General features: G+C 43.1%; 1 protein-coding gene across 4 annotated transcripts in view; it reads right to left on the reverse strand.

Annotated features, from left to right (window-relative positions):
* Nucleotides 1-16,001, reverse strand: part of SCUBE2 (signal peptide, CUB domain and EGF like domain containing 2) — a 103,449-nt gene that overhangs the window by 1,064 nt on the left and 86,384 nt on the right. For 2 of the 4 annotated variants that reach the window (XM_049890327.1, XM_049890329.1), the window contains 2 exons: nucleotides 13,135-13,214; nucleotides 11,882-12,208 (listed from right to left, as the gene is read on the reverse strand). In XM_049890327.1, the coding sequence (XP_049746284.1) occupies nucleotides 12,056-12,208; nucleotides 13,135-13,214 (233 nt within the window). In that variant the 3' untranslated portion in view covers nucleotides 11,882-12,055. The other 2 variants (XR_007518201.1, XM_049890328.1) reach the window with 2 other exon arrangements.

Below are 16,001 nucleotides of genomic sequence, written 5' to 3' on the forward strand. Positions count from 1 at the left end.
TCCCCTTGCTTCCTGTGGGACCTTGGCCAAGTTACTGAATCTCTCTGAACCTCTGTTTACCTGTCTGGCAGGGTTCTCTATGGTTTAAATAAGATAACAAATATAAAGCACGGAGACTGGAAAAAAGTGAGCCATCAATAAATATGAGTACTGTTTGCCTTTCCTTCTTCTCCCCGACATAGATAGAGAACCTGGAGGAAGGGTGGCCCTCCTGAGGCCAGTGGAGAGTTCTGCATTCTGGAAATGAGAGCTCTGAAGATGGTAAAACCAGTTGACTTGGTATCAGTTCTGACTCATGGCAACTCAACATGTATCAGAGTAGAACTTCTAGAAGTGGATCCCCAGGCCTTTCTTCTGAGGCCCCTCTAGGTGGACTTGAACCTCCAACCGTTCGGTTTGTTAAACATTTGCACCGCCCAGGCACTTCAGCTTCTCAGAATTCGGTGATGCCTGCTCCAAATCTCTTTAAGTCAGATCCAGCCCAGGGTGGAGGGGGGTGGGAGGGAGGCCTCCAGGGCAGCTCACACCTGGTAACCACTGTCTACTTCAGGAGCACTGAGGGCTTTACCTCCTTCCCCCAGAGGAACAAAGAATTCTGCTTGGGTGTGAGGGTGAAAGGTCAGTGGCCCTCACAGGGCCTGGGGGCAAACAACAGCAGAGAAGATAAGCCCTGTATTGGAGGCGTGTCTACTTCCAGGAGAGCAGATGTGTCTACACACTCATACACAAAGTGTTCACTCTGGCCTATTTTCACACAGCCCTGCACTGCCCAGAGAGAAAAGTCACGGTGATTATTTTTGAACTTTTTATTTGGAAATGATTTCAAACATGTAAAAAGTTGCAAAAAAATAAAAATAGTACAAAGAACAACTATATATCCTTTACCCAGATTCACCTGTTGTTAACACTTTACCTCATTTGCTTTATCATTTGTTTCTCAATACCACACACACACAACACACACACACACACTTTTTTCTGAACCATTTGAGGGTAAGTTACATTTATTATGACCGTTTACCCATAAACACTTCAGCGTGTATTTCCTAAGAATAGGGCTTTTTTTTCTCTCTCACCACAGTACAGATACGAACTTCATAAATTTACACTGATTGAATAGTTTAAACTACTGTTCACGGTCCAGCTTTGTCAGTGGCTCAGTAACGTTCATTAGAGAATATTCCTCCAGTAGAGTATCCAGGATGGGGTCAGGTATTGCATTTGGCTGTCACGTCTCTTCAATTTGGAAAATTTCCTCCATTAATCGGGAACATTTCCACAGCCTTATTTGTCTTTCATTACACTGACATTTTTGAAGACTACAGTTCCCCCTTTTTAATAACTGTTTCATTTAGGTATAATTACATACCATACAATTCACCCACTTAAAGTGTACAATTATTGGCTTTTAACATATTCACAGAGTTGTGCAACCATCACATCAATTTTAGAACACTTTTTATTTGCCCCCACCCACGCCAAAAAAAAGAAACCCTGTACCCTTTAGCAGTCACTCTCCTTTTCGTCCTAGCTCCTCTAGTCCTAGGCAATACCTATTTCCCTATTATGGGCATTCATATAAATGTAATTATATAACATATGGTCTTTTATGATTGGCTTCTTTCATTTAGCATGCTTTCGAGGTTCACCATGTTGTAGCAGTACTTCATTTATTTTTATGACTGAATTCCATTGTATGGATTTACCGTATTTGTTTATCCGTTTGGGTGGTGGACATTTGGGTTGTTTCCACCTTTTGACTATCATGACTAATGCCACTATGTACATCTATGTACAAATTTTTATGGGCATATTTCATTTCATTTCTTTTGGGTTTATATGTAGGAGTGGAATTGCTAGGTCATATGGTGACTACGGCTAACCTTTTAGGAGCTGCCTACTGTTTCCCAAAGTGGCTGCACCATTTTACATTCCCACCAGCAATGAATAAGGGTTCCAATTTCTTCACATCCTCACTAACACGTATTATTATCTTTTTGATTATAGCCATCCTACCACCTAACATCAACAACCAGTTGTGGTTTTGATTTGCTTTTTCCTGATGGCTAATGGTGTTGCACATCTTTTTCATGTGCTCATTGGCCACTTGTATGTCTTTGGAGAAATATCTATTCAGATCTGTTGTCCATCTTTTAATTGGATTATTTGTCTTTGTGTTATTGAGTTGTGAGTGTCCTTTATATATTCTGGGCACAAGTCCCTTATCAGTATATGTTTTGCAAATATTTTCTCCCATTCTATGGGTTGTCTTTTCAATTTCTTGATGGGAGTCTTGGCAGCACGAATGTTTTAAATTTCATTGATGAGCAATTTACTTATTTTTCAACCCCCTTCCCTTTTAAAAAAATAAAGCATTCCCCATTTTGTGTTTGTCTGCTGATTGCTTGTATTTAGATCGAAGTTATACCTTCTTGGCCTGGGTCCTGTGTAGGTGATGTTATGTCCTTCTCAGGGTGTCACATCTGGAGACTCATGATGTCCATCTCTCCTTTATTGGAGATGCTAATTTTGATCATCCAGTAAAGGTACTGCCTGATTTCTCCACTGTATAATTACTCCCAGTCATAATTTTTTTTTTTAAATTGAAACTCTCTTATCAGTACATTTGACTTTGAGTTCTGTGCTCTCTCAGGCACGCCCTGCACAGTGGTCAGCCCCCCCTTGGCCAGGCCTGTATCCTTGTGTCTCAAACAGGGGCTGTGTCCCTCTGACCACACGGGGTTATGTGAATTTCTCACTGTTTCCTTTCGGGCCCTGAATTCCCATCCTGACAAAGTGAGTCTCCTCATTGACCTTATTTGTCTACAGCCCTCAGCAGTGCCTTCCTGAAGTCAGAGGTTGGACTTCACGAGGCTGGAAACATCAAAGTCTAGATAGGCAATTCTGGATAATGTGTAATTCTGGACTCAGCAAGGAGGGGTGTGTGTGTGTGTATGTGCATGTGTGTGCTCTGTCTGACCTGAGAGAAGCAGTCTTAGGGGCACATCTCATCTCTTCAGGATAAGGAGGGTAAGGGTTTTCAAAAGATCTTGTGTGAGAACTCAAATTAAGCTCCCTTTTCTGTTCTTCAAACATACCGCACTAGAAAGCCTGCAACTGAAGGACTTTTTGTTTCAGAAAATGGGAGAAACCAGCAAAGTGTGAATCTCTTTGAAGAATGTATCTGAAATTTTACTTCTCCAGTCTCAAGAAATGGAAGGTAATAGTAATGATGTTGATGATAATAAACATTTATTGAGCTCTTACTACACGCCAGCCAGTGTTCCGAGAGCTTTCAATGTAATGGATTCATTTAATTCTCACAACAACTTGATTCGATAGGTACTATCATTATCTTTATTTACCATATGAGGGATCTGAGGCACAGAGAAGTTAAATAACTTGTGCAAGGTCATACAGCAAGTTGGTGGCAGAGCTGGGATACAAACCCAGGTACTACAAAAGATATAATGGAAGTCTTGGAGAAAATGAGCATTATGAAACATTTTAGAGAAAGTAACTTTCATTATGATAAACGGAGAATGTGTTCTCAGACACACTAGGAATATGGGGATGGGAGATGTTGGGTGAATGAAGTTGTCTGAGTTGCCCCAGTTCCTCATGGGAACCCCAGATTGAAGGCTTACCAAGCCTCATACTTGCATCCACGTAACCTGAAACTCTAGCTTAGGTATCTGACGTGGTTGCAAAAGCCGCCTTTCTCAAGCCGAGGTACCTGGATCTAACATCCATGTTCCAGGCACAATTTCTTTTTCTTTTGTTAAGTTGTGGCCCCGTTAACCCATTGCTATCGAGTCGATTCTGACTCATAGTGTCCTTGTAAGGACAGAGTGTTGTAGTAGGTAAGAGCTACAGCTGCTAACCAAAAGGTCAGCAGTTCGAATCCTCCAGATGCTCATTGGAAGCTCTACGGGCAGTTCTACTCTGTCCTATAGGGTTGCTATGAGTTGGAATCAACTCGAAAGCAACCAGTTTGGTTTTGGTTTTTTAATGACAGAGTAGAACTGACCCATAGGGTTTCCAAGGCTGTAATCTTTACAGAAACAGACTGTCACATCCTTCTCCCATGGATTGGCTGGTGGGTTCAAACTGCTGACCTTTTGGTTAGCAGCTGAGTGTTTAACCACTGCACCACCACCAGTGCTTCTTTGAATTGTGGTCAGTATATATATATACACATATATAGTCCCTAGGTGGTGCAAATGGTTTGTGAACTGCTAACCTAAAGGTTGGTGGTTGGAACTTACCCAGAGATATCACAGTAGAAAAGTCCTGGCAATCTGTTTCTGTTAAGATTACAGCCAAGGAAACTCTACTCTGTAACACATGGGATCACCATGAGTCAGAACCAACTCAATGGCAACTGACAAGAGTGTGTGTATATGTACATATGTAACATTTGCCATTTCAACATTTTTCATGAGTACAATTAAGACATTAATTACATTCATCATGTTGTGCAATCATCACGCTATCCATTTCCAAAATTTTCCATCACCCTTAACAGAAGCTCAGTGAGCACATCTTCTTGCTTTGCTACTATGGCCATCTTGCTACATTGTCCACAGCTTTCTACGAATGACCAGGGATCATACAGGTGCAGCTGCAGTGGCACTGTGTGACGATGACCAGTTTGTGGTCATACATTGTGAGTTACCCACAGGCAGCAGAGGGCTGAGCACAGCAGGCCTGGCAGGGTTCACCACAAGCTCATACTCTTTCATGCCATGCTCTTCTGCTGGGCATGGCTGCGTCACACATTGCTGGGCTCTGTCCTCCCTCTGGGGCATCTGCTCCAATTCCTGCTCAATAACTGTTACTTTTTTTTTTTGGACTCTAGATGAAGATTTATAGAACTAGTTTCTCATTAAACAATTAGTACACATATTGTTTTGTGACATTGGTTACCAACCCCACAACATGCTAACACTCTCCCTTTTTGACCTTCAGTTCCCTATTACCAGCTTTCCTGTCCCCTCCTACCTTCTAGTCCTTACCCCTGGGTTGGTGTGCCCCTTCAGTCTCGTTTTGTTTTATGGGCCTCTCTAATCTTTGGCCGAAGGGTGAACCTCAGGAGTGACTTCATTACTGAGCTAAAAGGGTGTCCAGGAGACAACTGTTACTGTAACTTTTTTCAACTTCAGAGTGTTTAATAAGGTAAACCAGCACCAAAGCTCAGATTTGAGATGGGTTCATATTCTTGCTTTTTGCACTGTGTAAAGATAGAAACCTCCAAACTGTGCCTCAAAGTTACCTTCAGTCCTAGGATAGAATCTGGGATCAGTGGACTGTCCAAGTCAGGGGAGTGCCGTAGCTCCAGGAACTAGATGTGGTGTGACAAGGTTACAATTTGGGTTCCCCGCCCCCCCCCCATCATTCTTTCAACTCCCTTTCAGCCTGTCTCAGCAATGTATACCCAACCTAATCAGGTGCCTAAACCATAACAAGCACTGAATGAATGAATGTGAGGTATATGTGTGTGTTTGGGCATGATTCAGAGCATTGTTGATAGCCTGAAATGACCCACACCAGTGATTCCTCACTGTCAGTAGTCATTAGACCTGGCAGAGGGAAGGAAAATATCAAAACAGATACACTCCAAGGGCTGTATCAAATAACATGCATTGGTCCTCAATGCCCTGATCCCCAACACCACCGGTAACATTTTATTTTGAATTAGGGACTTTAAGCTCCTAAAAAAAAAACCAAACTCAGTGCCATTGAGTCGGTTCCTGAAACATAGGCTGACCCCATCTTCTACAACCACGAGGTGGCGCCTGTTCTAGGAATTGCAAAATGGTTTGTTCACAACTTGGAGATTTGATCAGACTGAAGATGAAATGCCAAGTTCTTCCTGGGCCAATAAAACAGCTTGCCAGGGTCAGTGCTGCTAGGCTTGGCTTGAGGAGCCAGTGCCCTGGGAGGGACCTGGATTCATTACTTCAGTGATGAGCTCACCCTATCAAAAATAGCACCCGCACCACCACCTCCTCACCCTCCTTAGCCATCTTTACTTTGTAACACTTATGTATAACTTTATAGTATATGTTTTCTTGTTTATTGTCTGTCTCCCTCCACTGGAATCTAAATTCCACAAGCCCAGAGACTTTATTTTGCTCACTGTAGTATCCCCAGCTCCTACAATGCCTAGCACTTAGTACGCCCTCAATAAAAATTTCTTGCATAAATGAATGAATAAGCAAATGTATAATAAAGAATTTTTAGTAACTAAGGAAACCCTGGTGGCAGTTCAAATCCACCAGGCGCTCCTTGGAAACTCTATGGGACAGTTCTACTCTGTCCTATAGGGTCGCTATGAGTCAGAATCAACTGGATGGCAACAGGTTTGGTTGGTTTTTTAAGGTCTATACAGGGCTTTGAACCAGTTCATTCTGGTTTGAACCCCTGCTGAGAATTTGCATTTCTAACAAGTTCCCAGGCAATGCTAATGCTGCTAGTTAGGGACCAAGTCTGAGAACTACTAGTAGAGCAGTGGCTGTCAAAATTTTATTATATATAAGAATCTCCTGGGAATCTTGTTAAAATGTAGATTCTGATTCAGTATATCTGGGGTGGAAATGCAGGTTCTCAGCAGGGGCTCGAGCCAGAAGGAGCTGGTTCAGAGGCCTGGGTCTATAGTGATTCCCTTCCTGAGATACTCTGAAAACTAATCAGTGCTGAGTTATGATCGTAGTTTATAGCAGGTGGGTTTAATTTGTATCTTTTTTATTCAACTAGAACAACTGGACTGTGAATTAGAGTGGCTTCATTTTCTAAATCTATTTTTACTGTACGTGTTCTCTGGAAGGAAACCCTGGTGGTATAGCAGTTAAGTGCTATGGTTGCTAACCAAAAGGCAGTTCAAATCCACCAGGCACTCCTTGGAAGTTCTACTCTGTCCTATAGGGTTGCTATGAGTTGCAATTGACTTGACAGCAGTGGGTTTGGTTTTGGTTTGGTTCTCTGGAAAGTGATCCCTGCTGAGTAGTTATGTCTTTGTGGCTATATCACTGAGGCTGGTCATTGGAGCAGTCTTGCTGGGCCAATAGGCCCCTGAGGAAGGTCTCCCTCACTCTGATCAGGACTGCTTGGAGGGGGAGAGACAGGGTACCACACACATTCAGACATACCTGGGCTAGGCTTGCAAGCCACTGCAGTAGAAGATGGTCATAGAAAGGAAGGCTCACCAAGGCCTCTAATTTCCTGTGGAAGAGCCCCTGCTGGTAGGACCTGGGTTGGGAGGTAGCTGATGGCTTGCCTAGCACTAGGGCCGTAGGTAACAAGGCTCCCTTGACAATGAGGAGCCACTTTACTCCAGCCTCCCAGGTCCTGGCTAGGAGTGGCATAGACTTGGGTAATTCTCTCAGGACCCATCCTGCTAGGTGGAAGGAAGCAGACCTACCGACAGTCCTAGTAAGAGCCATCTCTTCTGAATTGAGAAGATGGCGCCTAGGCCTGATATGGGCCCCTGGGCTTCCCAGTGCACAGACCCACCAGGCGCGGCAGTCTGCAGCACGCAACCGCCCTGGAGTATCTTCCTACAAAGCGCTGCCAGAGGGCAAGCAAGTTCAGCTTTGTGCCGTGCCTCTGCCCCCTTTCCCGAGTTACCACATGACAACTTAAAATCACCTGCAGACCTAAATCCGGTGAGTGCCTACAAACAACACACTTAACAGCTCAGAGAATGACACAGAGGAAGCAATTTTCCCAAGTGAAGATAATCATCCGTTAGTGTGAAAAGGCAAAAGCTCTTTTATTAGCATTGGAAACTCAAGGGAAACGTTGCTAAATTCACAAATGCATCACTTCAGTAAATGGCTAAAGAACAATATCCACAGCTGGAAGGAAGGACTTGTACACATTCCACTCCCACTCAGAGTTCACCCACAAAACTAGTGCTCTTGGAGGGAAGGCGGAAGATCATTTCTCACCTCTTCCTGTTTACTTAGTAAGCAGCCCCTCAGAGTGCTGGTACCTGTGCTCAGAGGGCACCCCAGAATTCAGAGCTCCTTAGTCATCTTTGTCAACATACTTTCTCCCCAGGTGACCTCAACCAGTCTCATGTCTTTATTCTGTGACACTAATATTTATACTCCAGCCTTGATCTCCCATGGGGCTTCATATAACCAATGGTCTGCTTGAACTCTCCACTTGCATGTCTAATAGGCATCTCCAGCTTAGAATGGCCAAACTAGAACTCTTGATTATCTCCCCTTTTCCTGCTTCTTATTACTGCATAAGAAACCACCTCCAAACCTAGTGGCTTAAAACAATAACCATTGATTTTGCTCACAGATCTTCAATTTGGTTCGGGCTCAATTGGGACTGCTCCATGAAGCATAAACTAGTGCAACTCAGCTTGGGCTGGAGAATTCATTTCTAAGATGGCTCACTCAAGTAGCTGGCAAGTTTTGCTGGCTGTTGACATGGGAGCTCAGCCAGACCTAGGGCCTGAGGGACCTCAATTCCTCCCAACATGACCTGTCAGGCTGCTATGATTTCCTGAAGGCATGGTTACAAAGTTCCAAGAGTGAGTATTCCAAGTGAGAGGAAGTGGAAACTGCCAGTGTCTGAAGAACAGGGCCTGGGAACTGGCAACATGTCACTTTTGCTGTATAATAGTGGTCAAGCAGTCACAGAGCCGTGGTGGCATAGTGGTTAAGAGCTCAGCTGCTAACCAGAAGGTCAGCAATTCAAATCCACCAGCTGCTCCTTGGAAATCCTATGGGGCAGTTCTACTCTGTCCTATAGGGTCACTGTGAGTTGGAACCAACTCAACGGCACCTAAGAACAACAACAAATTCACAGAGCCCAGGCTCAAGGGGAGGAGACATAGACCCAAACTTTCCATGAAAAGAATGTCAGAGAATTTATAGGTATTATTTTAAAACTGCTTCATGTCCAAACCTGCTCCTCCTCCAGTCTTCTCCATCTACCAGTGGCTCAAGTAACTAGAAGTTATCTTTCATTGCTGTCTTTCCCTCACCCCTTAAACCCAGTTCTCATCAGCAAGTTCTGTTGACTCTCTCCCAAAGCATGTCCAGGGTCCTTCTACTTCTCTCATCTCCACTACTCCCTCACTAATCCCAGACAAGACCCTCACCTCCTACCTGGATGACAGGTTGGTCTATTGCAATAGCCTGTTAATTGTTCTGTCTCCACGTTGTCTTCCTAAAATCCATTCTTCATACAGTAGCCAGAGCTATATTTTAAAAACACTACTCAGATCATCTAATTCCTTTGCTTAAACCCCTCCAAAGCCTTTGCAACATATTTAGAATGTTGCAACCCCTCATTCTGGATTACAAAGCCCAACATGACCTAGCCCCTGTCCAGTTCTCCAGCTTCGTCTTGTACCATGCACCTTCTCAACAAACTATGGTACACCTACACACTTGTTTCGGCCTGAGAGCCTTTGTACTTGGTTTACCTCTATCAGGAATGTTCTACCCCCTGATTTTCCCAAGATTGGTTCCTTCTTGCCATTTAGTTTACAGTTTAAGTGTCATTTCCTCAGAGAGGCCTTCCACAATCCCTGAGCCTAAAATAGCCACTCAGTCGTCTGTTACATTAAACTATTTTAATTTCCCTCATAGCACTTATCACTAGCTGGTACTTTTCATGTTTACTTATTTGTCTGTCCTCTCCCTCTAAAAGGTAAGCTCCATGAGGAGGGTAGAGACCTTGTCTGTCTTACCACTGTACATCCCTAGGCCCTAGAACAGTGCCTGGTACAGAGTGGATGTTCCATAAAAACTTATTGATTTAGCAAGTAGCAATAGTGGCCTCAGCCAGCCAGCCTTCCAAAATGACCAACTGTAGCATCTCTTAAGGTGGTTGACAGAAAAGGAAGCTTCAGGAGGGCCTCAGTAGCTCGTGCTTGTGCTGGGAACATAGCTCTGGTGCATGGGCCTGCTCCTGGAGGATGCTTCCAAGGTTTATGCAACTTCCTTCCAGCTCCCAGAGTATTCCCATTCTTGGCTTTCTTGTGAAATCAGCAATACAGAATCTCAGTCATGCATGCGCAGTTATTGGACAGGGTGGTACAGGCTCAGCCTGCCTCACCTCCTCATCATTCAGGTCACTAGCTCAGGCAATGTTACATCTGAATTTTCATCTTATGTTTAGAATCAGAAATACAGGCCAAGTTCCTGTATAACAAATTTCAACTGATTGTTCTAATGATTTTTTTTTTTTTTTTGTAATGAAGATGTTCAAGCTTTTGAAGAGAAACCTGCAAATAGGTATTTAGGACTCACCCAAATAAAGGAGAAAAATTTGATTAGGGCTTTTTGAAAATCCAGATAATTAATAGGTTTTTTTAAAAAAAAAAAACCCACTAAGGTGAAAAATGAGTTCAACAATAACGAAATAGTCTTTGTTTTCTTCAAAAATACTTGCTAAACTTTTTTTTAGTACTTCAGTGTAGAGAATTGATTGTGTACAGAATTATGTGTTACTGAAATAACAAAACACTGTGGTTGTGTGTAGTCAGTCCACTCACTAGGAAAATGAAAGTTTGTTTTGTAGGATTCTTTTTTCTTCGCTGTAATGAGATTTTTGCCTGTGGATTTAAATTTTTTAAAATTTAGTAATACTGAAAATTCATGTTCCTGTGGGAGAAAACAGTGTGAGGCCCAGCTGTGGCAGCTGAAAGTGAGCTGATTCTGTGGCACTTAATGGGCCTGGCTTTTGTAGCAGCTTCTGGCAGTGGTGTCTCCAGGGTCAGATTACCCGTTAAGCAAGGTAAGCACCAGCTTACCTGTGCTTACTCACTAATCTGTAGCGCACAATTTCACCTGCTTTGGATGTGGTGAAAAACAGGTGAAATTGTGCACTACAGATTAGTAAGTAAGCACAAGTAAGCTTGTGCTTACCCTGCTTACTGGGTAATCTGTCCCTGTCAAGGACTATAAAAGTGAAAAGAGGCTTTGATTCTGTAGAAGGTACTGTGGGGTTGGGAGAGAGACAGATGCCAGCCATACCTAGAAGCAGAGATCTTTGATGTGGTGAGAAAATGTTCACTATAGATGAGCTGGCTCTATTGGACTATCTGCCCCTAGATGTCCCCACTCTAAAGGGATAAGACCACCCTTAGCAGTGCTGCTCACTTCCTTGGAGCAAAGTTAGTCTTTGACCCTGGGGAGTGGGGAAGGAGGTACACATGACAGGCTGGTCCTCACCACATCCCACCTGTTGGGAAAGCCCTGGTGGAAGGAGGACACTTGGCAGTCCTGATTCAGGAATGATTCTCACCCACAAAGAAGATCACATCTGCCTTGAATTCCCCAAGCCCTAATGCAGGTTCTGAAGGCACAACTGAACGTGATAAAGCGCGTACTGTACATTTGCTGCCGCATGGAAGCTGGCACCTAGGAAGGCTGTTAATGGGTCTGCCTTATTATGTCTGCAGAAGTGCTTTGTTTTTTATCTTTTATTTCTAACTCTTTCTGCTGTAAGTATTTAATGATTGCTGCTTAGAACTTAAGCTCTCAGGATCAAAAAGGCTAGAGAAATGGAGTCCTCCCAGGTATTGGGTGGGTGGATGGTGCCTGGAGGGCTCTCCCTCCCGCCCTCCTTTCTTGCTCTGCCTGGTCAGAGCTTGCACATGGGTACTCCCTCAGGGAGAGCTGAGCTGGAGAAAGCTGAAGTTTCAGATAACAAGGCAGCCCTTTTGTGGCCTCCTTTCCACCACAGCCCCCTCAAGGAGGAGTGAGTACCAGGAGGGACAGGTGAGTCTCACCTGAGCTGACTCAAGTCCAGCTCAGCCAGCACTTGCTGTGTCCAGAAGATCTGCCCACCACAATGAGAAGCGGGTACAACTCAAAGCCATTCTCAGTCCACATCCACAAACCTGGGAAAGAAAAACCAACTTCAATTTACCAAAATATCTGTATTATCTATAAAAATTGAACTCTAACGAGTTACTGATACCAGAGGCAGTGCTATCCAACTGTGTGCTAGCATGCAGAGCAGAAGGCTCTGTCCCACCAAGCCCACAGGCGGAACATGTGTACTGAATGGCAAGTGGCAGTCATTTGTAAGGCCTCAAAAACCTGGACACTTTGGAACGTAGCAATCTGATGAAGGATCTTGGAAACATCTCTCGGGACTCTTGGGCTGTGTACTTGAAATAGTTCTGGGGGTGGGCCAGGACATCAAACAGAGCCTTGATCAGTTTCTTATCCTAAAAAGAACAGAATTTTTGTTACTGGGCCAAAATATTTAAACATTCTGACATTTTGCCAGTGGAACTATAATGACCTAGTGTTATACAGTAGGTTGATGAGCTGAAAAACACTTTGTGAACGTTGTTTCCTCTGATTTTTGTCTTCTTTCCAGTTTTTATTTTTTTTCCTAATTATCTACAATAAGTATGTATTACTTTTATAGAGGAAAATTTAATATCTTAAAAAACTTGTTTCCTTTTTTTTTCAACCAGATGAGATGTAAACATTGGGATTTTTGGAAATACTTACAGGGTTAGTGATATGGTACAGTAGTCCCTAGGTGGTGCAGATGGTTAAGTGTTTGAGTTCTAATCAAAAGGTTGGTGGTTCAAACCCATTCAGAGACACCTTGAAAGAAAGGCCTGACGATCTGCTTCCAAAAGATTGCAGCCTTGAAACCCCTGTGGAGCACAGTTCCACCATGCAACACATGGGGCCTCTATGGTTTAGAAGCAATTCAACAGCAACTGGGTTTTTTTGTTTGTTTGTTTTAGTGAGATGGCAAATGTTTATTGCTAATTACTTGTAAATTTCTAAAATTTGATGAACATTGGCTTGGAGGATAAATAAGAAGCTAAATATCCTCAACTATTTGGAATTAATATGAAAATACTATTTGCCTTTCACTTGGATTTACAGGCAAGTTTTTTCTGACTAATTTCCAAATTAAAAAAAAAAAGAGCAAATTCATTTGACAACACAAAAGACAATCATTAGATTTAAAAAAAAAAAAATTAAGTCTGGTGACAATATAAAACTGACCTCAGCCCAAGCAGACTTGGTGTCTGAAAGTGACAACATGGAGCCAGAGGCAAAGCTTCCTCCAGTAGGGCTGGGGGAGTGCTGTGGACAGCCACTGTGTCTACCTTAGGAACTTGCTTACCTTAAGTATTTCCTGATGATTCTCAGATGCATAGAGCCTGCCATCTCGAACAATGTCTTCAATGAGTTCCTGGTAGTCCTCTGTTGGAATAAAGGACATACGTCATTTTGCAATTTTATGGCTTAGTTTTTTCCAAACTCAATCTTTCCTTCATTTTTGATAAGCTTCTGAGGAATTCCCCTTCTGTAACAGCTATCAAAATAATTCCACTTTGATTCTGAGAGACAATTGAGTGAGAACTCCCACAGACTCCCATACCACATCCACTCACCTACCAGCATCTGCACCTGCCTTTCGACTACTCACTTAGATGAACCCTCTGTGCATCCAGTCAAGGCCAATCCCTCCACTTTGTTCTCCAGATCCACCTTATGTCACCAAATCAAGGGCACTGTTCTAGTAATTCTTCCCTTTTTTTCCTATATCATAAATTTTTTTCTCTCTGCTGGTCTTTCCCATCAGCACGCGAACAAGCTGTTATCTCACTCCTCACAAAAAATCTCTCTCTTGACCACACTTTCTCCTTCAGCTTCTGCCCCAATTCTCTGTTCCTTTTTAGAAAAACTCCTCGGAAGAATCATCAACACCCAGTCTCCAATTCTTCTTCTTCCTTTCTCTCCTAAGCCCAGTCCAATTAGCTTCGGTCCCCACCACTCTTCCAATGACCTTCATGTTGCTAAATCTCAATGGTCAGCTTTCAGTCCTCATCCATCAGTAGCATTTAACCTGGATAGTCACTCCTTCCCCTTGATACATCTTGGCTCAGCTTCCAGGATACCACACTCTTTGGTTCTCCTACCTCACTGGTTGTTCCCTCTGAAGCTCCTCTGCTTTTCCTCGTCCTCTTATTGCTTGAAGGTTCCAGGGCTCAATCCTTGATTACTTCCTGGTTGAGCTCATTCAGACTCATGGCTATTCTTTCTTCCCCTTTTCTCCCCTCCATCTTCTGCCCTCTTTTGTTTCTCTGTTCTTGTATTATGTAAAACAATCAGCTTCTTACCCACCAAGCATGACTCAGCTCTCCTTTTTATGAATAGGGCTCGGTAGGGAAGTTGGGGGGGTTAAGAATCGAGCTAGTAACTCTAGGATTCTCTTTAGCTGATTGGGGGAAGAAAGCTATGTTCACTTTCTCATTAATTTTTGGTACTGTCATATGCCTTACAGGCAGTGCACACAGTAATCCTTCTCCAAATGCAAATACGTCCCTTTTTAAAGTCTAATATATTTTCTAGTCATACTTCAAATCAAGCATATGCAGAACACACTCTTTTCCAGACTTCAGACACAGAGAAAAATGCCTCTTTGTATGCATATCATGTGCAACAAAGCTAAACAAATTATAAGAACGTCATTGAAACTGTGTGTGTGAGGAGAGAGGGGAACCTTGAAAAGCTTCTCCCAATCAAGAGATGATAAATGGAAATTAATAGCATAATACTCAAAATCCCTAATTTAGTAGGTGAGGTGTGCAATATCACTGGGGCTCTATTATTGTGGTATCTTCTTATACTTTTAGTTTAGTGAGTATAAAATATGAGTAACAGTACAAGCTTTTTATCTTGAATCCTGCTGTTGCAGTGTTTCTACACAGGGAATTCACTCCCTTTTGAAGATGAAATGTCAGGTTACCATTAGAAACATCAGTTGCTGTGCTCTGTTCCGCTGTTATTAGAGAATTGGAGGGTTATTTGCCACTACACCAAATGTTTGTAGACTTCTCTCTGTTAAAAATATTTCCTCTGGCAACCAGGGTGCCCATCAATGGGTGAATGGATAAATAAATTATGGTATATTCACACAATGGAATACTATGCATCGATAAAGAACAACGATGAATCTGTGAAACATTTCGTAACATGGAGGAGGAAGGCATTATGCTGAATGAAATCAGTCAGTTGCAAAAGGACAAATATTCTATGAGACCACTATTATAAGAACTCAAGAAATAGTTTAAACAGAGAAGAAAATATTCTTTGATGGTTACGAGAGGGTGGAGGGAGAGAGGGAGGGAGAGGGGGATTCACTAATTAGATAATAGACAAGAACTAATTTAGGTGAAGGGATGGACAACACACAATACAGGAGAGGTCAGCACAACTGGACTATACCAAAAGCAAAGAAGTTTCCTGAATAAACCGAATGCTTCGAAGGCCAGAGTAGCAGGAGCAGGGGTTTGGGGACCATGGTTTCAGGGGATATCTAGGTCAATTGGCATAATGAAAACTATTAAGAAAACATTCTGCATCCCATTTTGGAGAGTGGCGTCTGGGGTATTAAATGCTAGCAAGCAGCCATCTAAGATGCAACAATTGGTCTCAACCCACCTGGAGCAAAGGAGAATGAACAACACCAAAGACACAAGGCAAGTATGAGCTCAGGAGTCAGAATGGGCCACAAAAATCAAAGACTACATCAGCCTGAGACCAGAAGAACTAGATGGTGCCCAGCTACAGCCGATGACTGCCATGACAGGGAGCACAGCAGAGAATCCCTGAGGGAGCAGGAGAGCAGTGGAATGCAGACCTCAAATTCTAGTAAAAAGACCAGACTTAATGGTCTGAGACCAGAGGGACGCTGGAGGTCATGGTCACCAGACCTTCTGTTAGCCCAAGACAGGAACCATTCTCGAAGCCAACTCTTCACACAGGGATTGGACTGGACTACAAGACAGAAAAATGATACTGGTGAGGAGTGGGCTTCTCGGATCAAGTAGACACGTGAGGCTATCTGGGCAGCTCCTGTCTGGACGAGAGATGTGAAGGCCGAGGGGGACAGAAGCTGGCTGAATGGACACGGAAACACAGGGTAGAGAGAAGGAATGTGCTGTCTCATTAAGGTGAGGGCAACTAGGAGTATATAGCAAGGTG

This window comes from Elephas maximus, chromosome 7 (genome assembly GCF_024166365.1).
Source record: "Elephas maximus indicus isolate mEleMax1 chromosome 7, mEleMax1 primary haplotype, whole genome shotgun sequence".
NCBI lineage: Eukaryota > Metazoa > Chordata > Mammalia > Proboscidea > Elephantidae > Elephas > Elephas maximus.